Source organism: Dipodomys merriami, unplaced genomic scaffold, assembly GCF_024711535.1.
Source record: "Dipodomys merriami isolate MVZ:Mamm:240054 unplaced genomic scaffold, mDipMer1.0.p SCAF_1, whole genome shotgun sequence".
Lineage (NCBI taxonomy): Eukaryota > Metazoa > Chordata > Mammalia > Rodentia > Heteromyidae > Dipodomys > Dipodomys merriami.
In genome coordinates this window covers 43,974,008-43,998,433 of record NW_027202270.1, presented here as the reverse complement: position 1 = coordinate 43,998,433, position 24,426 = coordinate 43,974,008, and the positions used below count along the sequence as shown (strand labels likewise).

Below are 24,426 nucleotides of genomic sequence, written 5' to 3'. Positions count from 1 at the left end.
TAGGATTTCACTATTTGCCCAGTCTGGCCTCAAACAACAATCCCCCCATCTCTGACTCCTTTGTAGCTGGGGTTAGAGGTGTGCTCCACCACACCTGGCCTACTATGGAGATTTTTCAAATAAAACTTTTTTTCTGAAGAAAACAAGTGGAGACTTCCAATGAGATTGTGCCATATTGAGATTGTGTTTCATCTGCCTTTTAACAAACAAGGTGGAATTTACCAAAACAGTGAAGTTTTTTTAAAGGGAAAAAAATATCTTCTTCTTTTATTTGGAAACTGATTCGCAAAGGAATCCATTTACCATGCATTTTATTTGGCAAAGAACTAATGGAAAAACTGCTATCAAAAACTAATCATCTCCGTCTTTGACACCCAGATACTATGAGGCAATAAACACTAGATACACAACCAGAGCTCTGAAAGTTAACATAATTTGTGGGCTTTCCATTAAGCTTGTGAAAAAATATGACCCAATAAAAGTATAGTTCTATCAGTTATGAATACCTGATATAATATGAGTATCTGATAAATATATTGTTTTGTAGTACTGAGATTTGAGCTCAGAGCCTTGCACTTACAAGGCAGATATTCTACCACTTGAACCACACCTCAGCTTGATATTCCTTTAGGTTTTTTTTTTTTTCTTTTTTCTTTAGTTGGTCGTGGGGCTTGAATTGGGGGTCTGGGAGCTGTCCCTAAGCTCTTCAGCTAGGTTAGCACTCTTCCACTTGAGCCACAGCTCAAAAACTTGTAATTTTCTGGTTGTTAATTGAAGATAGAGTCTCGGGACTTTCCTGCCTGGGCTGGCTTTGAACCAAGATCCTCAGATTTCAGCCTCCTGAGTAGCTAGTATTACAGGTGTGAGCCACCAGCACCTGGCCTTTTTTATTTTTTATGTATTTATTTTTTATGTATTGTTTCAAGTTTTTGCCTAGATAGGCTTGGACCACAATCCTCCTACACATACCTCCCTTATAGCTAGGGTCACAGACATGGGCCACCACAGCTGGCTTATTTGTTGAGGTGGTGGTTTCACTAGCATTTTGCCCAACCTGGTCTTGAATTGAGATCCTCCCAATCTCTGCCTCACAAGCAGATGGGATTATAGACATGAACCACTATACCAGGCCATAGAAAGCATAAAAACAAACAAACAATCAAAAAAACACTCTAGTTTTTGGGCTCGGAATGTGGCTTAGTGGTAGAGTGCTTGCCTTGCATGCATAAGGCCCTGGGTTCAATTCCTCAGCACCACATAAGCAGAAAAAGCTGGAAGTGGCGCTGTGGCTCAAAGTGGTAGAGCACTAGCCTTGAGCTGAAGAGCTGAGGGACAGTGCCCAGGCCCAGAGTTCAGGCCCCACGACCGGCAAAAAAAAAAAAAAAAGAAAGAAAGAAAGAAAAAGAAAAAGCTGGAAGTGATGCTATGACTCAAGTAGTAGAGTGCTAGTCTTGAGCAAAAGAAGCTCAGGGACAGTACTCAGGCCCTGAGTTCAAGCCCCAGGACTGGCAAGAAAAAGAATAAAGAAAAATCTCTAGTTTTATTGTACTATACACAGGCATGAAAAAGGATCAATCTTCTTTCCTAAAACCTTCCTGGAATTCAGTGTATTTATTTTAGGATTTGAAGAGTAGGGTTAAAGTTGAAATAGACTTTTAGTTCTTGAACTATAGTCTCCACTATCTTTTAATTATTTTAATTTTAACTTTTTAAAATTTATTTATTTTTTTGGTCCTGGGGCTTGAATGCTAGGCTGGACACTGTCCCTGAGCTTTTGTGCTCAAGGCTAGTGCTCTACTACTTCAGCATAGCTCCACTTCTGGCTTTTTGGTGGTTTATTGGAGATAAGAATCTCATGGACTTTCCTGCCGGGGCTGACTTTGAACCTTGATCCTTAGATCTCAGCCTTCTGAGTAGTTAGGATTACAGGCGTGAACCACCAGTGCCTGGCTATCTTTTTATTTTTAATTTGATCAAATTTTTTTTTGTCAGTATTAGGATTTGAACTCAAAGCTTCACACCAGTTCAGCTTTCTTGCTCAGTTGGTACTCTACTACTTGTGTCACATCTCCAGCCCAGTTTGTTGCTTGTTAGTTTGGAGATGGAGTCTCCAAACAGCTCCTTCAGAACTTAGTTTTCTATGTTACTATGATTACAGGAGTGAACTGCTATCCCCCAGCTTCTCACTTCTTTTTTTTTTTTTATAAATTTTTTTATTTTTATTTTTTGGGGGGGTCCAGTCATGGGGCCTGAACTCTGGGCCTGGGCGCTGTCCCTCAGCTCTTCAGCTCAAGGCTAGCACTCTACCACTTGAGCCACAGCGCCACTTCTGGCTTTTTTTCTTTTTGCTTATGTGGTGCTGAGGAATTGAACCCAGGGCCTCATGCATGCAAGGCAAGTGCTCTACCACTGAGCCACCTTCCCAGCCCGTCACTTCTATCTTAATAAAAGACTCATCAGAAATGTGCTTTGGTTAGATTCTCATGTCACCTGGAAGGGGAAAGGGGGTGGGGGGAAGAAAAAGGAGAGGAGATCATGTTTGTGTGTTACTGGTGTTTAAACTCAGGATCTTATGCATACTGGGCAGGAGCTTCACTGCTTAAGCCATGTTCGCAGTATCACCTAGACAGTTCTATAAATGTTTTAATTAATCATTTTGGCAGGTGAATCTGTGTAGAAATCTTCAGCTGTGTTTATCCAGCTTTTTGAATCCCCCTTTATAGGGGCCTCACAGAAAGGCTTATCTGTTGTCAGCTCCAAGAGCAGCTGCTAAGTCTCCAGTCTCCTCCTTTATCCTTTATCATTTGAAAGAAAGTGCAATGATATTTGTGCATGCTTCAGATGTGGACAATGCACTGCAAAACAGGTTATTCTCTGGGCTAAAAGTGGATCACACACAGAGACTCAGCTTAATAGGAAGAATGGTCATAACAACATCTGCCCTCTTTTTGTTTCAACAACTTTAGTCTTGAGTATACAATTTGTTGAGTGAGAAGTGAGTACAAGTTAACAAATGCACTATGCTTAGTTTCTTAGCCAGTTTGGGACACAAGGGAGCACAGCTAGTTTTGTCTTTCTGTTAATAATCTACTTTGAAGATACTTGCAGACTCTTGTTGTTGTTTTTGGCACCCCTGAGATCGGATCTCAAGTGGCCCATGCTGGCCTTTAATTTATGATCCTCCTACTTCAACCCCCTAAGTGCTGTTTACTTCTTTTTGCATAATTGCTAACTGACTAGAGAATATAGTGTCATGGTTTTTAAGTAGGAAATATAAAAAAATCTCAAAAAATGTTTCAACCTCTACTACATATGAAGTGACCTCCAATTGTCCTATAGAACTATATTTTTATTTATTTGTTGGCTCATTGGCTGGTGTTTGTGTGTATGCATGTATGTGTGTGTGCACATGTGTGGTGCACATGTGTACCAGGGTTTGAATTCAGGGTTTGGTTGCTGTCCTTTAGTTTTTTCACTCAAGTGTGCTCTACCACTTGAGCCATAGCTCCACTTCCAGCTTTTTTGGTGGCTAATTGGAGATAAGAGATTCACATACTTTCCTGCTCAGATCTCAGCTTCCTGAGTAGCTAGGACTACAGGTGTGAGACACAAGCACCTGGTTTTACATATTTTAAACACCCTAAAGATTTATCAGCATAAATCTAGCACACGAATAAGCCAAGATGGGGAAAAATGGGGGAAACAATAACAGAAGAGCTATCTTTTTTTTTTTTTTTTTTTGTCAGTCATGGGGCTTGAACTCTGGGCTTGGGCGCGGTCCCTGTGCTCTTCAGCTCAAGGTGAGCGCTCTACCGTTTGAGCCACAGCACCACTTCCAGTTTTCTGGTGGTTTATTGGAGATAAGAGTCTCATGGACTTTCCTGTCCGGGCTGGCTTTGAACCTCAATCCTCAGGTCTCAGCTTCCTGAGTAGCTAGGATTACAGGCATAAGCTGCCAGCGCCCAGCAGTAGAGCCATCTTATAGAGTGAAAATAATGAAAGAAAAAAAAACAAACATGAAGGCAAAGGGAGAGAAGGTCCTAAGAGACTGCAATAAAGACCCAGGAAATATTGCATATTGAATATTGTACTTTTGAATGTGATTTGCCATGTCTGCCATCACTTATTCTATAAAGATGTGTGACTGATTATGATAAAAAATGGGCACCTTGCCGGGCGCTGGTGGCTCACGCCTGTAATCCTAGCTACTCAGGAGGCTGAGATCTGAGGATCGCGGTTCAAAGCCAGCCCGGGCAGGAGAGACCGTGAGACTCCTATCTCCAATAAACCACCAGAAAACCGGAAGTGGCGCTGTAGCTCAAGTGGTAGAGCGCTCGCCTTGAGCTGAAGAGCTGAGGGACAGCTCCCAGGCCCAGAGTTCAAGCCCCACGACCGACAAAAAAAAAAAAAAAAAAAAAAAAAATGGGCACCTTACCAGCAAGTGATGTATAGGAAACTGTAAGAAAAGAAAAAGAGGGGTCTGGGAAGGTGGCTCAGTGGTAGAGTGCTTGCCTTGCATGCATGAGGCCCTGCATTCGATTCCTCAGCACCACATAAGCAGAAAAAGCCAGAAGTAGCACTGTGGTTCAAGGGGTAGAGTGCTAGCCTTGAGCTAAGGGACAGCACCCAGGCCCAGAGTTCAGGCCCCACGACTGACAAAAGAAAAAAAGAAAGAAAGAAAAAGAACAGAAAGGGTGAAACTCAAGAGACCATAGGCTTTATTCTGTCCAAAAGCCTGGAAAAAGAGTGATTAAGTCGCCTTCAGCCCTACTGAAGGGGAAGTGGCGCCCCCCATTATGACTGGGGTCTCTTTAAATATTAGGCAGAAAGAGTGAAGCCAGGCAGAGCAGATGGAAGTACAGTGAGATGGAGGCCAGGTGAGTAAGCCATATTCTTTTTTCTTTTGCCAGACTGGGGATTGAACTCTGGGCCTGGGCGCTGTCCCTGAGCTTCTTTTGCTCAAGACTAGCACTCTACCACTTGAGCCACAGCGCCACTTTTGACTTTTTCTGAGTATATGGTACTGAGGAATCAAACCCAGGGTTTCAAACATGCTAGGTAAGCACTCTACCACTAAGCCACATTCCCAGCCCAGGTTATTTTTACTGAGGAATTTCAAGGTCTCAACAGCATCTGTGTCTGTCAGGGGTGTCAGTGACAGATATAACCTTGGTCTCATGCTCTCTTCTCCAAAACCACTGTGTTCATTTTTTCAGGGGAAAGGAGAGGAGAGATGATTCAGAGGGGTTGGCACCAAAGACAGTTCTTTGGGGAAAGGTGAATGCTTTCGGTTCAAGTCATTTTCCATCGATGTTAGTCTCAGATTTCCAATTAGGTTCTTAAGAACAAAACAAAGTATTTCCTTGTAGCCCAGAGTACCCACTTACATATTTATTGATCAGCTGTTTTTCCCTTTCTTCTATATTATGAATGGAATTCTTTATTCTGCAGCAGGGTACAAGCTTATTTTGATTTCATAGGGCAAATTCATAATTCTGCTTATATACATCTTCCTCCCAAGAGAGAGGACAGGAAAGCTATGTCTTTTGTTGTCCCTGTTTAGTTTCAGCACCAACTATGACCCAAGCACCATGCTCAAGCTCTTCCCTGTAGCCTTCTTTCCATTTCTTCCCTCAACCCCTGACACCATTCTAAGCCAGCTACAGTTCCAGCATTGGATAAACTATTACACTGAAGCATTTTCACTGCTTGCTTGCGATCTCCCATACTAGTTTCTCAGAGTTGAATGACTCCCTAGGGCAGTGTTTCAGTCTTATTCCATAACTGAATTAGCCTTTTCTGGTTCTATTCTCCCTTTCCCCTGATAGACTACTGAAGAGGAAGCAGCAGGCTATTTGCTGACCTTGTGCCTATAAATGTATGTAGATCATGGAAATGTCAGAATTACAGTATAGTAAAGGCTCAGGTAGGCCACTCTCATTTGAAGGAGATGTGATTTAAAAGAGCTGTTTGCTTAGGAATTACAGGACTGAGACAATATCAGAGAAATAAAAAGGAGTATGGACAGGAGGTTCACCTACAATTATAGTTCCCCTCTTGGCCTGGCCCCCTCCTGGCACTGCTCAAAAGGACAAGCACAAACAGCAAAGAGGAACCCATTGACCTTCACAACTGCTCACACATGGCTTTACTTTCTCTCATAAAACATTTCTCTGAGTACCCCGGATTCCTCTATAACAACCATATCCATGATTATCTCAAATGGCTGATAAAGAAAACATGACATTCTTCCAGCAAGTTGGCTAAAACAGTATGCCCTAGAAATGATCTATCTGAACATATAATTATTCAAAGTTAGTCCCAAACTTTAGAGGGGTCTAACCAGCTATTTAGACAGGTCTCTGTTATATGTACAGATTATGTTTATTCAGGTCTCCTGGTTCCTGGAAAGAATGTTCATTTGGCTTAAAATATGGAAATAAATAAAAGCACTTCTCATCCTAAAACTAGACAAATTAGAGGGAAGGGTTGGAAATATTCTTCTGAAGCCATTGAGTAAAATGCTAAGAAATCAAATCAGAAGGGTAATTTTTCCAATTCACATGCAAAAAAGCAGCAGAGTCAGAGATAGTGAAGGCATGTATAGGTGTAGATACCAAGCTTAGAGAAGCTGTGCAGGGCTCTGGTTATCAGTTCCTCAGCAGACCAATGGAACCTGCTTTGTACTCAGTAAGTACCATATCAGTTCATCTAGTTACACAGTGTGTTAATATGTAATGTTGTATAGCTATTTAAATACCTTTCTCCCTTTCTACCCTATGGTTTATCTTGCATTATAGGTCATCCCAGTAAGTATATAAAGTCTTGTGAGACAAGTTACAAGATGATATATTACAAAACAAAATTATTGTTGAAAGAATTTGCTTTATGTCTCATAATCCCTTTGAGGATTTAAAGTTCAACATATGTACAAGAACTGAAATAATTTAAATTTGATCACAAACTATATACAACTTTGGGGTTTTTTTGCTTTTTCTGACATGTTTTATAAGCAATTTATTAAAAGATTTCAAAAGTGCTAGTGATGCCTGACATTTTCAAAACCAAGTAAAAGACCTACAGAACAATAAAAATTAATCATGATAAAAGTATTTTAACATATAGGACACGGAAATTATACTTTAGGTTTTTGAATCATAGTTCTGAAAAACTATTCAACTTTTTATTCAAGAATCCCAATTATAAAATCTGAATATGGGCATGGTAATGCATGCCTGTAAATCCCAGTACTCAGGAGTCAGGAAGACCTGGAGCTGAAGGCCAGCCTGGGACACATAAGGAATTCAAGGCCAACCACACTGCATAAAAGACTATCACAGAAAACTAAGGGCTTTTTTTGTAATATTTTAAATAAATACCCAAGATCCAATGTATATCCTACAAAATTAAGAAGAGTGAGGGAAGGGTGGGAGGGGATGAATGAGTGAGAATATTGAAAGAGGTGACACTGCTTTGTTTAAGGGCAATACCTTTGTACAGCTACTTAAAGATAGCAATAATAATTTTTTTTTAAACTAAGGGCTAGAATGAGAAAAGGTATGGGAGTAAAATACAGTCAAAAACTCAATGTTCATATGTGATGAAGGAAGTGGGAAACATGAAATGAATCTGGGGAAAGAGGTAGATAGGATGAGGAGAATGATGGCTAAGGTGCTTATGATCAAGAAGCAGTAGGCATATAAATGGGCATGGTAAGTTGTAATTCCCACGAACAACTATCTGAAATTAAACAAAAAGATTAACTAAGGGAAGTGGATGTAGCTCAGTAGTAAAGACTTTCCCTAGCATATGCAAGGCCCTAGTCCTTCAGTTCACAGTAAGAACATACAGGCAGAAATGGAATGAGAAGAGGTGACTTACTTGTAGGGGCTGAGATCAAGGGGAATTGGGGGGTAGATGAATGGAGAGAGAAAGGATGGGCAAATGCAGTCATAATGGTTAATGTATATATTTGAAAATACAACTAGGAAAATTGAGGGGATGGATAGGTGGGTTGAGAAAGATGGGAGAGAGTTATGAAAGGGGTAACATGGATGAAGATGCATTACAGCCACGCACTGGTGGCCCATGCCTGTAATACTAGCTACTCAAGAGGCTGAGGATCATGGTTCACAGCTGGCCTAGTCAGGAAGGTCCATGAGACTGCAGCTCAAGTGGTAGAAGGCTAGCCTTGAGCAAAGAAGTCAAGGACAGAGCCCAGTCCCTGAGCTCAAGTTCTAGGAATGGCACTTGTGTGAATGTGCGCCACCCCCCCCCAACACACATGATGCTACGAAGTTATTCATAAACTGATATGTTGAATGGAAACCCCTTTGTAAAGATAATCTTTATAAAAAATTGTAAGTAAATACTCTGAATGTCCTGAATCATCAGAAGTTTAGATTGCAAGGGATCAGTGCTCTAGCTCTCTATTTTGGTTGTATGCATTCAGCATATATATGATGGGAGTGCACATGCTAACTACTCTTAATGTTAGAAGGATGTGTCATGAGAAAAGCAAGATCAAGGATGAGTGAAAAAGCAAGTTCATTTAGGAAAGCTTACATCTGTTCTATTTCTAGCTAATCCTAGATATCTACATTTTGTACTGAATTTATGAGGGATTCCCTCAATGGAATTCCATTATGCTGGTGCCACATGGTTCCTTCAAGTTGCAGAAGAATAGATTGTGCATTTGTTCTCCCAGGTATGGGAGAACTAATTAACAAGAATGTGTATTCTGGGGCTGGGAAGGTGGTTCAGTGGTAGAGCGCTTGCCTTGCATGCATGAGGCCCTGGGTTCGATTCCTCAGCACCACATAAGCAAAAAGAAAAAAGTCAAAAGTGTCCCTGTGGCTCAAGTGGTAGAGTGCTGGCCTTGAGCTGAAGAGCTGAGGGACAGCGCCCAGGCCCAGAGTTCAGGCCCCACGACCGGACCAAAAAAAAGAAAAGAAAAGAGAAGAAAAGAGAAGAAGAAAGAAGAAAGAAGAAAGAAGAAAGAAGAAGAAGAAGAAGAAGAAGAAGAAGAAGAAGAAGAAGAAGAAGAAGAAGAAGAAGAAGAAGAAGGAAGAAGAAGAAGGAAGAAGAAGAAGAAGAAGTAAGAAAAGAGAAGAAAAGAAGAAGAAAGAAGAAGAAGAAGAAGAAGAAGAAGAAGAAGAAGAAGAAGAAGAAGAAGAAGAAGAAGAAGAAGAAGAAGAAGAAGAAAGAAGACGAAGAAGAAAGAAGACGAAGAAGAAAGAAGAAGAAGTAGTAGTAGTTCAGGTTCTTTAGGGCTGGGAAGGTGGCTCAAAGTGCTTGCCTTGCATGCATGAGGCCCTGGGTTTGATTCCTCAGCACTACATAGCAGAAAAAGCTGGAAGTGGCACTTTGGCTCAAGTGGTAGAGCACTAGCCTTGAGCTGAAGATCTGAGGGACAGTGCCCAGGCCCAGAGTTCAGGCCCCACAACTGGCAAAAAAAATAAAAATAAAAATAAAAATAAAAATGTGTATTCTATTTCAGATGTGTGTGAAAGTGGATTTTGTGACTTTTGACATTTCACTAGCAGCTTCTACGTATCTTTGTTCTGCACACTTCCTGAGACTCAGTACCCAGCTAAAACTCAGGCTCCTTTGCTGCTCTTATGTTTGCTGGCTTCTTTTTTTTTTTTTTTTTTGTCGGTCGTGGGGCTTGAACTCTGGGCCTGAGCGCTGTCCCTCAGCTCTTCAGCTCAAGGCGAGCGCTCTACCACTTGAACTACAGCGCCACTTCCGGTTTTCTGGTGGTTTATTGGAGATAGGAGTCTCACGGTCTCTCCTGCCCGGGCTGGCTTTGAACCGCGATCCTCAGATCTCAGCCTCCTGAGTAGCTAGGATTACAGGCGTGAGCCACCAGCGCCCGGCTGGCTTCTGTTATACAGAAGACAAATACACCACATTTAGTAACCTAGAACTGATCTGAATCTGTAGAACTTAGTAACCTGTAGGAGTACATTTCCTCTCATCTTTGTACATCTTATTTACCTTACTGAAAAATGTTATTTATTTTTATTGTTCAAGGTGATCTAGGTTTATAGGTTATTATGGTTATTGAGCTGAGTGCTAGTGGTTCATGCCTACAATCCTAGCTACTTAAGAGGCTGATATCTGGGGGATATAGGTTCAAAACCAGCCTGGGAAGAAATCTAGAGACTTTATTTCCAAAACAGCTATCAAAAAGCTGGTCCAGAGGCATGGCTGCAATAGTAGAGTGCCAGCTGGGTAGGCAAGCCCAGTAAGCATGAGGATCTGAGTCCAAACCCCAGTGATTGGTAATAATAGCAGCAATAATAACAATAACAATAATAGTAGATAAGTTTGAGTTAAGTATTCTAAGAATTGATGTTTATGATGAGTTGAAAAAGCAAGTCTTAATAAGAATATGTAAAGGGCCAAGGTCTGTAATCATGCACATGGTGGCAGGCTGGGCAATAAGATTGTGGTATGAAAACAGAGTAAAGAAGGGACTCTTTTTTTTAACTCACTTCTAAATTGTCAAGGTTTTGACTGATTATGGAAATAAATTCTGTCCTCTGCTTTTTTGAGACAACATGAAAAGACAACGTGCACATTCACAAAGAATTCTTATCACTTGATTGCATATAAAGTCCAGAAGCTGCTTCAGTCTCAGTTTGGTTCTTTGGAGAGGTCAGTTCCTTTACCAGACATTGCTTGGGTTCTCTGCTGAGCACAAAGTCTACCAAGATGAGTAATACCTGATGTATGACAGGATGGGATCTACCCCAGAGCAATGGATTTGGCAAAAATGGGAACCATCATCAATAGGGATACCCAGCTCTCACTTGACTCTTAATTGGCCTTCTGTAGACTCTATTTTTTTTTTCTTGGCTAATGCAGTTTGACATGCATCATCCTTTTAAACATCAAATTTAGGGTTAAGACTCAAGTTACTATTGCCACCTTTACCCCCAACAAGTCCTTGGGAGGAAAAAGAAGTCCCCTGAACATACTTACTTAGCTTTGGCAGTGGCACACAGATATTGTTTTATCTGGAGCCTCTGCAGAGGAATGTGGAGACTAGGACAGCAAACGGGGCAGCTGATGACTTCAAATCCAATTTTACTTTCAGCTGAACGCAGGGAAAGTTTAAACAGAGTGGCAGAGACGCGAATGGCTATGTTGAACACTAGATTGTGCTTTATTTTTTTCTTTCTGCTCAACTTCGGGTTTCCATGAACCAAAATGTTGATGCTATAAATATGGGAGGCCGCGCTTACCTGACAGGCTTCTTCCAACCCCCCCTGGGCCCCAGGGGCTCAAAGGCAGCTTAGGAACTGCGTCTGGAACCTGACTCGTACGGCCCAGCGGGCTGCTGGCCCGGGTGCTGGAGCCACTGCCCTGCTCCGTCCTTCGCAGCTAGCCTCCCCGGTGCAAGCGCATGCGCTCTCACCTCCCGCGGCTCAGCGCCCCGGGTCTTCAGAAGAGCCTTGGCTGGACCGCTCCAGGGGGCGGAGCTTGCTAGGGTCGCCTGAGACCACGTGAGCGGCACCAAAATGGCGGCGCCCAGCGTTGTCCACCTGCTCGCCCGCCGAGGTAAGTACCTGCGGGAACAACCCCGCGAGGGTTCGAACCCGCGCTCGCCGCGCGCCCGGGCCCCAAGCGGCACTGGGTGCTTCTCGCACCCGGTGACATGCCGTAGGAATGCGGACGCACACTTGTTCAACCTACTTTCTCCGGGTTCGCTTTACCTCAGGGTTACACGGCGGCCCACGGCGGACGTTTCCCGGGGCCGCGCCGGGACTCGCTCGGGAGCTCGGCTTCCCGGGCGCGACTCTGTGGGCGTGTCCTTTGAGGGACCTGCAGGTCCCGTTCCCTTCCGGCGACCGAAGTGATCGAGTGATGCCCGCGGACTGGCCGACGGCCGTGGCTCGCAGGCAGGGCCGCGGTTTTAGTTTCGTCCGCCGGCGCGCCGGCGGCAAGGAGCTGGTTCCGAGTCTCTGTGGGAGAGAACTCGAAGGTTGTTCCGGGTCCGAGGGAGAAGAACCCGCCGTTTGAGAAGGAACGGCTTGCTACTTAAGTCGGGCGCGTCGGCGTTGTGTTTGTTGTGAGGTAACTGCTGTTTTCGCAGCAGTGTCCGCCGTCTGCTAAGGGCCTTCGAGTATGTTCACTCCGTGGCACGCCCTTTACGTGGAACAGCGGTGATTCCTGTACCGTGCTGATTCGGGGGCCTCGGTGCCGTCCCCGAGTTCTGTGTTTTGGGGTCGTTTTGCTCCAGGCTAGCCGGCGCTCTACCACTTGAGCCATAGGGTAGCATGCACTTTGCTGCTCCCACTGGCTTCGAGAAACTTGACCCCCCAGATCTCAGCCCTTCCTCCCCCCCCTGCCCTTTTTTGGCAGTCGTGGGGCCTGAAGTCGGCCTGGGTTGCTGTCTCTGAGCTCTTTTGCTCAAGGCTAGCCCTCTGCCACTTTGAACCACAGCTCCACTTCCCGTTAGTTGGATCTAAGAGTTTCACAGACTTTCCTGCCCAGGCTGGCTTTGAACTACAGTCCTCACATCTTAGCCTCCTGAGTAGCTGGTATTATAGGTGTGAGCCACTGGCTCCCAGCCCTTCCCTTCCTTCCCCCCCCCTCCCAGGTGCATTCCTCTATACTGCATGCATTCCATTAAAACTAGTGTAGAAAGTTCAGGTGAGACTGGATAAGTATAAATGTATGTAAGAAGAAAAGCGGAAGGTACTTTCAGAGAGGAACGAGGTTGCTGTGTGGATAGACCTCAGTTTATTTGTGTTTATTTGTGTTAGTGGAGATGCATAAGGACTCACTGGAAGATTTGGTGATGGATGCATAAGGACAAGCTGATGTAGGTACTTTGGACATGGAAGAATGAGGTCAACATGACAGTGCAGTCAGTTTACAGCTCTTAAAGTCTAGGCTCCAGTCTAAACAATATTTATAAATGTAATTACTCTTCCTTTTTTTATAAGAAGTAATGTTGAATAGTTTTCATTTTTGTGCACTGCAGATAATGGTAAGGAATCTGATGATATAATCAAGGCAGAGGAACCTCCAAGCCACACACACACACACACACACACACATATACACACACATAAACATATAGACATATAAATGTATGTAATTTACATGTGTCATAAATAAACTTTTTGTAGATTACAGAAATAATTTCCTTTCCTTCCTTCCCTCTCTCCCTCCCTCCTCATTCCTTCCCTCCCTTCCTCAGCTCTATTCTTCTCTGTCACTTACATTCTGACAAATGGTGGTTTAGAAAACCCTGTGTGAAAATTGTTGTAGGGAAGTTAGAACAAGTTATTGGTTCCTATAACCCAGTTCTCCATGTCCCACAGTGCTCCCACAACTGTGAGGGAGATCTTCTGACTATAAAATGGGGAGATTTTAGTGAAGAAAACATTCCTCTCTGTTCTGTCCAATAGCTAGTTTTAATTTTTTTTTTTTGTCGGTCCTGGAGCTTGAACTCTGGGCCTGGGTGCTGTCCCTCAGCCCTTCAGCTCAAAGCGAGCGCTCTACCACTTGAGCTACAGCGCCACTTCTGGTTTTCTGGTGGTTTATTGGAGATAGGAGTCTCACGGTCTCTCCTGCCCGGGCTGGCTTTTGAACCGCGATCCTCAGATCTCAGCCTCCTGAGTAGCTAGGATTACAGGCGTGAGCCACCAGCGCCCGGCGCTAGTTTTAAATTATAGACGAATGTTTTTGCCACATATTCCCTGATCCTTCAGAGTAGAAAATGAAGAGTAAATTGATGAAGATTCTTCTCTATACTCACTTCCCTTTTTATCCATCTACTGTGTTGAAAATTCCTCCTAGGTCTTTACATACCCTGCTTAACCTCTTGGAGTCAAAGAGCCTTTTAGGCCATGACTGAAATGTTCCCAGGAACAATCTAGACTCAGTGCAGAGTTCTCACCCCCAGCCCTAGGAACTCTGTGCTCCTTAGTTTTTTTGTGCCCAACTCTCTCTTTACTAGATTTCTGTTGAGCTCCTGAAACTACTATGCAAGCTCTTTTGCTTAATGAGTCTGGGAAGGAATAGGGAAGGCAAGTAAGTGAACTATAGTTCTGTTGATAGCCAGAAAATGAAAGTAGAATTTTTCATTAGTTATATGTGTATAAATACTGAAAAAAAAGGTGTCGTTTTTTGTTTTTTGGGTCCGGTTGTGGGGCCTGAACTCTGGGCCTGGGTGCTGTCCTTCAGCTCTTCAGCTCAAGGCTAGCGCTCTACCACTTGAGCCACAGTGCCACTTCCGGCTTTTTTTTTTCTTTTTGCTTATGTGGTGCTGAGGAATCGAACCCAGGGCCTCATGCATGCAAGGCAAGCACTCTACCACTGAGCCACCTTCCCAGCTCTGGAAAAAAGGTGTCGTTTTAATAAATTAATTATGTGTTAGCAATGGGGCTTAAACTCAAGACCAGGGCACTGCCCCTTAGCTTTTTTGCTTCAAGGTTGTGTTGAACCACATGAGTCATAGCTCTACTTTCAAAATTTTGGTAGTTAATTGGAGATAAGGGTGTTAACTGGAGATGACTGTGATCCTCAGATCTCAGCCTCTAGAATAGCTAGGATTACAGGTGTAAGCCATCAATACCCAGCTCCAGTATGGTCTGTCTTTCTTTCTCCCTTCCTTCCTTCCTTCCTTTCTTCCTTCTTTCCTTCATTCCTTCCCTTCGTTCCTTCGTTCCTTCCTTTTCCTTCGTTTTTTTCTTCCATCCTTTCTCTCTCTCCTTTTCTTCCTTTCCTTCCTTCCCTTTTCTTTTTCTTTCTCTTCCTCCCTTCTTTCTTTCCTTCCTTTCCTTCTTTCTTTCCTCTTTTTCCTCTTCCCCCCCTCCCTCCTTTTCTTCCTCCCTTCGTCCCTTTCTTTTCCTTTCTTTCCTTTCTTACCAATCCTGGGGTGTTAATTCAGGATAGTCATAGTCATTAACTATGGCTACTTTTATTTCTTCTATACCTCCACCCACTTTGTCCTCCCAAAGCTGGATTGTTTTGAAGAATATACCAGATATACAATTACATTTGTATATTATTTTTCACATTGTACAGCTAAAAGATGAGAAGTCTAAGGATTGAGGGTGTGCCTCAGTGATAGAACACTTGCGTAGCATGTATGGGACTCTGGGTTTGTTACCTAGCACTATAAGGAAGAAAAAAATAGAATCTTTTTCCCCTTCTTATATTGTGCTTATCATTTCCAGAATTTCCATTTGACTTCTTTATATTATAATTTCCATTTTGCTATTAAAATTTCCCAGCTGTTCAGTCATTATGTCCTTCTTTTCCTTTAAGTACTTGAACAGCTGTTTTAAAGTCCTTGTCCATTAATTCTGTAATCTGGATTATTTTGGGTTCTGCTTCTGTTTGACTGCTTTATTTTTTTATTTTTTGGTTGTGGGGCTTGAACTCTGGGTCTGGGTGCTGTCCTTCAGCTCTTCAGCTCAAGGCAAGTGCTCTGCCACTTGAGCCACAGCACCACTCCTGGTTTTCTAGTGGTTTATTGGAGATAAGAGTCTCACAGACTTTCCTGCCCGGGCTGGCTTTGAACTGTGATCCTCAGATCTCAGCCTCCTGAGTAGCTAGGATTACAAGAATGAGTCAGGGGTGCCCGGCTTTTTTTTAATGATGGTTTACAATGTGATTGTAGGTTATAAAAATTTTCTGCTTCTTCACATGTAATATTTAATTATACATGTGACACAGTGAATAATATGGTGATTATGTTGTTTTTCTTTAAGATACATTGACTATTGTTAAATTACTGGTAATATTTGATTCTGTCAGGCTTGGCTTTATTCTTTGGTAGAGCAGATCTGTATATGTTTGGTCTTTAATCCTGGTGATGCCTTATTCTATGTAGAAGTCAGCAGTTTTCTGTAAAGGACCAGATAGCAAATATCTTTGGCTTTGTAAATGGCGCAGTCTCTGTTACAACTCTGCCAAAGTAGTGCAAAAGCAGCCTAGATACAACATAAATGAGCATAGCTATGTTCTAATAAAGTCTTATTTACAAAAGCAAATTGGTATTCAGACCTTGTTTTGAAGTGTAACCTGGATATATGATTTCAGTGTTCCCACTCTTGCTGTAAGGACATGATTTGTACTCTTCAGGTGTGGTCTTTCTAAAATCTAAGTTGAATACCTGAAGTATTCTGTGAGGTGTCCCAGTGTCTTGACCGAGCTGGGACTGGGATTCCCACTTCCTTCCAGCACTGCAGCCTCTGGAATGTCTGTTCAGCTCTCAGGGTGCTGCACCTTAGTCTGACAGACCTTGTATGTCTTCCCACACTTTGATGCTGCTTTCCAGTATCTTTACCCACAAAGCCCAATTGCCAGACTTTTTTTTTTTTTTTTTTTTTGGTCAGTCTTGGGGCTTGAACTCGGGACATGGGCACTGTCCCTGAGCTCTTTCTGCTCAAGACTAGCACACTACTCCTTTGAGCCACAGCACCACTTCCTGTTTGCTGGTGGTTAATTGGAGATGACTCATGGACTTTCCTGCCCAGGCTGGCTTTAAACCATGATCCTCAGATCTCTGCCTCCTGACTAGGATTGCAGGTGTGAGCTGCCAACACCAGGCTCCAACTGCCAGACTTTTTAACTGTTTAACTAGCTAGCAAAGTGCTGTGCTCTGTTTAAGCATCTCAATACTACCCAATACCACAGCTGGGAAGTTTGCCAAAGCAGAACTCCAGGGTCAAAGTGGGCTCACCTTGTGTGTTTTCTTTTCTGTAAGGTTCGCTGTCCTGCATTGCCCAATATTCAATGCCAAAACTAGTTGTTGAACATATTTTATATAATTACTTAAGACACGAGAGAATTTCTGTAGCCCTGACCAATATGGATAGAAGAGGATGTAAATTTTTACTTTCCTTTTTTTTCCTTCAGATGTATTTGTTTAATCTGACAGAGGACTAATATCCAAAATATACAAGGAGCTCTAGAAATTAACCCCCTCTAAAAAACTAATAAGCCAATCAATAAATGAGCAAAAGAGCTAAAGAGAGACTTCTAAAAAGAAGAAGAATGGAAAATAGGGCTGGGAAGGTGGCTCAGTGGTAGTGCTTGCCTTGCATGCCTGAGGCCCTGGGTTCGACTCCTCAGCACCACATAAGCAAAGAGAAAAAAGCCGGAAGTGGCGCTGTGGCTCAGGTGGTAGAGTGCTAGCCTTGAGCTGAAGAGCTGAGGGACAGCACCCAGGCCCAGAGTTCAGGCCCCACGACCGGACCCCCCCCCAAAAAAAAAAAAAAAGAATGGAAAATAAACATGACGAAGTGTTCAACATTCCTGGCCATAGATGCAAATCAAAACAACATTGAGATTTCACCTCATCCCAGTTAGATTAGCCAACATCAAGAATTTGAACAATACCAATGCTGGTGGGGATGTGGGGAAAAAATAAACCTTTTTGCACTGTTGGTGGGAATGTAAACTAGTACAACAACTCTGGATGGTGATTTGGAGGTTCCTCAAAAAACTAAACATAAGCCGGGCGCTGGTGGCTCACGCCTGTAATCCTAGCTACTCAGGAGGCTGAGATCTGAGGATTGCGGTTCAAAGCCAGCCCGGGCAGGAGAGACCGTGAGACTCCTATCTCCAATAAACCACCAGAAAACCGGAAGTGACGCTGTAGCTCAAGTGGTAGAGCGCTCGCCTTGAGCTGAAGAGCTGAGGGACAGCGCCCAGGCCCAGAGTTCAAGCCCCACGACCGACAAAAAAAAAAAAAAAAAAAAACTAAACATAAGGCTGGGAAGGTGGCTCAGTGGTAGAGCGCTTGCCTTGCATGCATAAGGCCCTGGGTTCTGATTCCTCAGCACCACATAAGCAAAAAGAAAAAAGCCGGAAGTGGCGCTGTGGCTCAAGTGGTAGAGTGCTAGCCTTGAGCTGAAGAGCTGAGGGACAGTGCCTAGGCCCAGAGTTCAGGCCCCACGACTGGATCCAAAAAAAAACCCTAAACGTAGATCTTTCCTAAGATCCAGTCATACCACTCTTGGACATCTACCCAGAACATTACAAGCCAGGATACTCTAAAGAAACATGTACATCCATGTTTGTTGATGCACTATTCACAATAGCCAAGTTATTGAAACAGCCCAGAGGCCCTATAATAGATGAGCGGATAAAAAAAAAATGTGGTACCTATACATAATAGAATTTTATTCATCCCTTAGAATAAGATTATGTTATTTGAAGGGAAGTGGATGGACCTATAACAAATCATGTTAAGTGAGGTGAGCCAAGCTCAGAGAGACAAATGACATTTTTTCTCTCATATATGGAAACTAGATCTAAAACACAACTGGACATGGCAATTTATGCAGGGCAATATGCATTTACACACAAAAGAGACTAAAGGAGGATACATTTAGGAGAGGAACACAAAGGTGTTAACTTTGCCAGGTTCTGGTGGCTTACCTCTGTAGTCCTAATTAATCAAAAGGCTGAGGTCTGAGAGTCATGATTCAAAGCCAGCCCAGGAAGAAAAGTCCTTGAAACTTACCTCCAATTAACCACCAGAAAAATGGAAATAGCACTGTGGCTAAAAATGGTAGAGCACTAGCCTTGAGCGAAAAAGCTCAGGGACAGTGCCAAGGTCCTGAGTTCAAGCCCCACAACTGATGAAAGAGAGTGGGGGGGGGAGGGAGAGATGGAAGGAAGGAAGGAAGGAAGGCAGGCAGGCAGGCAGGCAGGCAAAGAACAGGTATAACTCCTCTGAACATCTAAAATACCACTTACTGAAACAAATTTCAGGAAATGGAAACATAGTTTGGAGGTGTGATGGTGGTTTGGTGGTGGTGTTTTGTTTTTCTTTTTTATCTATTTTGGGGTGGCAAGGGGGAGGCACAGTAATGGAGGGAGAATGAGTGAACAAATGCATGGTATTCAATATACACTATATGAAAAATTAACTATGCGACTTCGGGCAGGGATGGAAGTGGGGAATTGGGGAAAGTGAAGGAAGAGGTGCCATTGTCCAAGAAGCATTATACTGAATTGTACTTGGAATTGTAATCCCTTTGTACAACTCCTTAATACTAACAATAAAAAAATTATTTGTTGAACCAACTGGTTAGTTTGTGTGACCTTTGGAGCTTTTCACTTCTCGAATTTTATAGGTTGTATTATATTCCACTGGAGTTGTTTAAGATGTTTCTCTGTAAACTAACAGTTAGATCCAGAGCCTGATTTTAATTAAGTGAGGCTTTTTTTTTTTTGGCAAGAACACTTCATAGGCAATTATTGATTGGTGTTGTTATTGTTGTGGTTGTGTTTTGTGGGATTTTGTGTGTGGGGGGGGTATTAGTTGCCATTAGTGATCTTAATCTAGTTCCATTAACTAAATAGTTTACAAAATGGTAACAATTTAATTTGATTATTTTTCAACATTTAGGAAAGCACGTTTATTCTTGTCAACAAGTATTCACTTTGATTTTAGTCTCTTAGGTTTTATTTTATTTTATTTTGACAATGTAATTGTCTTTATTTTATAGTGGTAGAAATTACAGCACAGCCAAATTTCAGGTAGTGGAGACATTGGTAGAAAGTGCAGAATTTGATCCTGTATGATCATTCATCAGAACCAAGCCAGCACAAGGATTCAATGAGATATGCCAGGAAATGAGCATAAATTCAGTATTAGCTAGGATGATGAAAAAAGTTGAGATGCATAGAAATTTGGAATTTGTATGTTATCCCTCTCCTCCCTAAACCCAAAGATCATTCAGATGAGATACATAAAACCCAGACACTTTTAATGCATCGGCAATTAGAAGTCCTATAGTGTGAACATCTTAAGAAATTAAAATAGGGGCTGGGAAGGTGGCTCAGCGGTAGGGTGTTTGCCTTGCATGCATGAGACCCTGGGTGTGATTCCTCAGCATCACATAAGCAAAAAAAAAAAGCCGGAAGTGGCACTATGGCGCCAGTGGTAGAGTGCTAGCCTTGATCTGAAGAGCTGAGGGACAGTGCCCAGGCCCAGAGTTCAGGCCCCAAAACTGACATTAAAAAAAAGAAAAAGAAAAAAAAAAGGAAATAAAAACTAGACACTGAGGAGTTTCCAAACTGCTCATTGCTGTATAACCAGACATAACCTAGATGAATGGTTGTTAAATGAATCTAGGTGCTCACTGCTTTGTAGTTCCACCAAGTTAATAATCATTTTCATAGTTTCACATGATTCAAAAACATAAAAATAATCATAATAATTAGTGACCCATGAAAAATCACCCAAAATTAAGTTTTGGAAAAATAATCCAAAATTAAGTTTTCAGCATCCATAAATAGATTGTAATTGGAACACAGACAGACTCATTCTTTTGTGCATTTTCTACAACAGCTTCCTCTTCATAGTGGCAGATTGAGTGGCAATAATGACTATATAACCAGACAAATCTAATCTATTTACTCTCTAGACCTCTATTTAAAAACATTAAAGGTTTAGACAAGTACATGTCGTTAGAGTAACTTGAGGAGAATCTTCTAGATTTAATAGTAATTGACCAGATTTTCAAATCCAGTGCATATCAACGTATACCAAATTTGGCCTCCTTTATTTAAACTAACAATTCAGTTAAATACAATAATATTATTTCAAATACAAATTAACTTTCTTCAACATTGGCCCCTGTGTTTATTTTTTGGCATTTATCAAGATCTGCCCTTAACTTCTCACATTCAGGCAATTTTCTGTGCAAAGTAGACTGACTAGAATGGGAAAAAAATCACTTGACAGAGATTCAGTGCCTACCCATTTATTTTCTACCCTCCTGACAATGCATAAATGTTGGATCTGATAGTAAAATGGGGATCACTTCTGATTATCTTTTTTTGGGGGGGGGTCCGGTCGTGGGGCCTGAACTCTGGGCCTGGGCGCTGTCCCTCAGCTCTTCAGCTCAAGGCTAGTGCTCTATCACTTGAGCCACAGTGCCACTTCCAGCTTTTTTCTTTTTGCTTATGTGGGCTGAGGAATCGAACCCAGGGCCTCATGCATGCAAGGCAATCGCTCTACCACTGAGCCACCTTCCCAGCCCTCACTTCTGATTATCTTGATACCTGTATTTCTTTTTTTAAAAATTACTTGAGTCGGGCACCAGTGGCTCACAGCTGTAATCCTAGCTACTCAGGAGGCTGAGATCTGAGGATCGCAGTTCAAAGCCAGCCCGGGCAGGAAAGTCTTTGAGACTCTTATCTCCAATAAAACCACCAGAAAACTGAAAGTGGCGGTGTAGCTCAAGTGGTTGAACGCTAGCCTTGAGCTGAAGAGCTGAGGGTCAGCACTAAGGCCCAGAGTTCAAGCCCCACGACCAACAACAACAACAAAAATTACTTGATTGTTGTTTAGAGGTGATATACAGTGGGGTTACCTTTACATACATCAGAAAATAATAAGTATATTTCCTTTCTTTTGCATAGTATCATCTGTTCCCTCATTCTCTCCCATTCCCTCCCTCTCATCTCCAGCCATGAGTTGTGTAGTTCACTTTCATCAGTGTCCAGTGCAGCCAGTGAGCCCTGCTGCTGCAGTTTTTCACCTGTTTCCACTGATTCTGTGCCTTCCCCACACCTTCCCTCAAATGGGCACATGAATACACAGTATGGGGTAAAGAATAGTAATCAGAAAGTGAAAAAACAAATTAAGGAAAAGGTCCTTTGCTTCCATATCTTTGGAGTTCATTTCAATATGTATATTATTTTATATACATATGTCTTGACGAGTATTTTAAACAATGAGTTTATCCTCCAAAACTAACCAGTGAGTTTGTTTAATACCATCATAGAAATTAGTTGATTGTGCGTCAGCTTTAATTTTCTGAAAGCATATGAAAGCATGGAGCATTGAAACGAAATTCTGAGGTAGGATTACAATATTCAGGAAGGACAGCAAAAGCTATTCATAAAAGTAATTTTCTTATGTGTGTGTCAATCCTGGGGCTTGAACTCAGGGCCCTCATGCTGAGCTATTGTGTTCAAGGCTAGCACTCTACTATTTGAGCCACAGCTCTACTTCTGGCCTTTTGGTGGTTAATTGGAGATAAGCGTCTCACAAACTTTCCTGACTGCACTGGCTTTGAACCACAATTCTCAAATCTCTGCTTCCTGAATAGCGAGGATTACAGGTTATGTCACCAGTGCCTGGTCCCAGAAGTAATTTTTTTCAATTTTAAATCAGTTATGGGCTCTTTTGCTCAAGGCTAGCACTCTACCACTTTGAGTCACAGCTCCACTTTTGATTTTCTGGTGGTTAATTGGAAATAAGAGTCTCGTGCCCAGAGCTGGCTTTGAACTGCAATCCTCAGAACTTAGCCTCCTGAGTAGCTAGGATTATAGCTGTGAACTACCAGCACTCAGCAGAAGTAACATTTTCAATAAATGGACTTTAGTATAACTTGGGTTACAGTAGTAGAAATTTCTAGAGTAAAAATGAGTCTTCCGGGGGCTAGGAAGGTGGCTCAGTGGTAGAGTGCTTGCCTTGAATGCCTGAGGCCCTGGGGTTCGATTCCTCAGCACCACATAAGCAAAAAGAAAAAAGCTGGAAGTGGCACTGTGGCTCAAGTGGTAGAGTGCTAGCCTTGAGCTGAAGAGTTGAGGAAGAGCGCCCAGGCCCAGAGTTCAAGCCCCATGACCGGACCCCCCCCCCAAAAAAAAAAGAGTCTTCTCCAAAGCTTATTGTAGGTTGAGCACTTATAACAGAATCAGAAATTTGCATATAGTAAAATGTCAAGCCTTAAGTTTCTACCTTAAAAAATAAAACCTATATTCAATTCCAGCGCTGCTAAATAAAAAATAAATGTTGAAGAATCTTGACATCTGAAGGTTATTACCTTCAGTAGGAAGTAAGCTCCCCAAATATATACAAATGTTGTGAATATAGTATTTTCCTGAGGAAAATTATGCCTGGTTTTCATTAATTTCTCATGATCTGTACTATAGTGGAAAAAAATAGCATTTCCCATGCAGTATCAAAATTAATATTCTTCCCATGAAATGGGGGGGGAGGGGTCTGTGCGTCTTGAAATTGTTTTGGGACAACTTCCACACAGAATATGGAGAAATAATGCTGTGTGACTTGGGAGGCTGTCATAAAAGGGTTGAAAGCCGGTGCCTGTGGTTCTCGCCTTGTAATCCTAGCTACTCAAGAGACTGAGATCTGAGGATTGAGGTTCACAGCCAACAGGAAAGTCTGTGAGACTCATCTCCAATTAAGCACCAGAAAACTAGAAGTGGCGCTGTGGCTCAAGTGGTGGAGTGCATGCCTTGAGCTGAATTGCTGAGGGACAGCGTCCAGGCTCAGAGTTCAAGCCCCATGACCAACCAAAAAAAATAAAAATAGAAAGGTTGAAGCTTCTGTCTTATTCTGGAAACTTATACTCATGGCATGAAATATCTTATAGAAAACCCATCTACCTTGTGGTTGCTGTTATGAGAAAGCCATGTCACCTGGAGAAATTGTGTAAAGGGGTTCTGTTCAGGACCCCTTACTTCAAGTTATCCCATCCAGCCTTTCAGCCACAGTTAGTCTTCACGTCTTTTTGACTGAAGGCCTTGGGCATTAGGCAACCTCAAACATTGATTTCTGAATTCCCACAGCATCCATGGGTATTTTTCCACAGTGTTAAGTTCTAGTAGTTTGTTGTACAGTAAGAGTAACTGTGGCAGTGTATTTTATCTAATCATGAACAACAAGTATTCAGTAGAAAACCTAAAAAAAAAAAATCCTCTTGTAAGAAGTCACTACACATGACAGATATTTACCATTTATTTATTCATAATCTAGATTATCTTTACCAGACAGGAATTACTTTTATTATTTACCAAGGTAAATAAAGCAGATATTCCATATTTACCATGGTTTATGTTGGAATTGATAGAATTCTTAGGGGAAAGAACCATGTATCCCAAGCCGAGGACAATAGTACTAGCATGTCCCTCATATTATATGTTCCACAACACATGGGGCCAAACCTTTTCTTTCTTCCCATTAATTCCTGTATTGCTCCTTTATGGTCAGAGAATATAGTTTACAGTTCTTCTTTCTACAGCTATTAATGCTTTTAGTGGTATAATTGATCAGGTTTAATCCTATTTCATATGTTTATAAAAATATTTAATTCAGCTATAAAATTTTATATTAAGTCAAATTTACTGACTATAACCTTCTGAACTTAGAGGCTGAGGTAGCTGCTGTTAGAGAATCACATGAGTATAAAAAAAAAAAAACTGGAGCAGTTCCTTGTCTCTATTGACTTGTTTCTGTTCATAGATGAAATGATGAAATAGGGCTTGGGAAATAGTAGAAGAAACTACTATAAGATAAGGGATAAGGAGAAAAATTACCCAGCAGAACTGAGACCCAAACTAAAGTTACTGTATATTGACACTGTGATTTTTCCCAGTGTGCACCTCCCCTGAGTATAAGACTGAAAGTAG

General features: G+C 42.1%; 1 protein-coding gene across 3 annotated transcripts in view; it reads left to right on the top strand.

Moving 5' to 3' along the window:
• The first annotated feature begins 11,495 nt into the window (after positions 1-11,495).
• Positions 11,496-24,426, top strand: part of Metap1d (methionyl aminopeptidase type 1D, mitochondrial) — an 82,665-nt gene continuing 69,734 nt past the window's right edge. For all 3 annotated transcript variants that reach the window (XM_070020889.1, XM_070020905.1, XM_070020896.1), the window contains exon 1: positions 11,496-11,568. In XM_070020889.1, the coding sequence (XP_069876990.1) occupies positions 11,529-11,568 (40 nt within the window). In that variant the 5' untranslated portion in view covers positions 11,496-11,528. The remainder of the gene's footprint in view (positions 11,569-24,426) is intronic.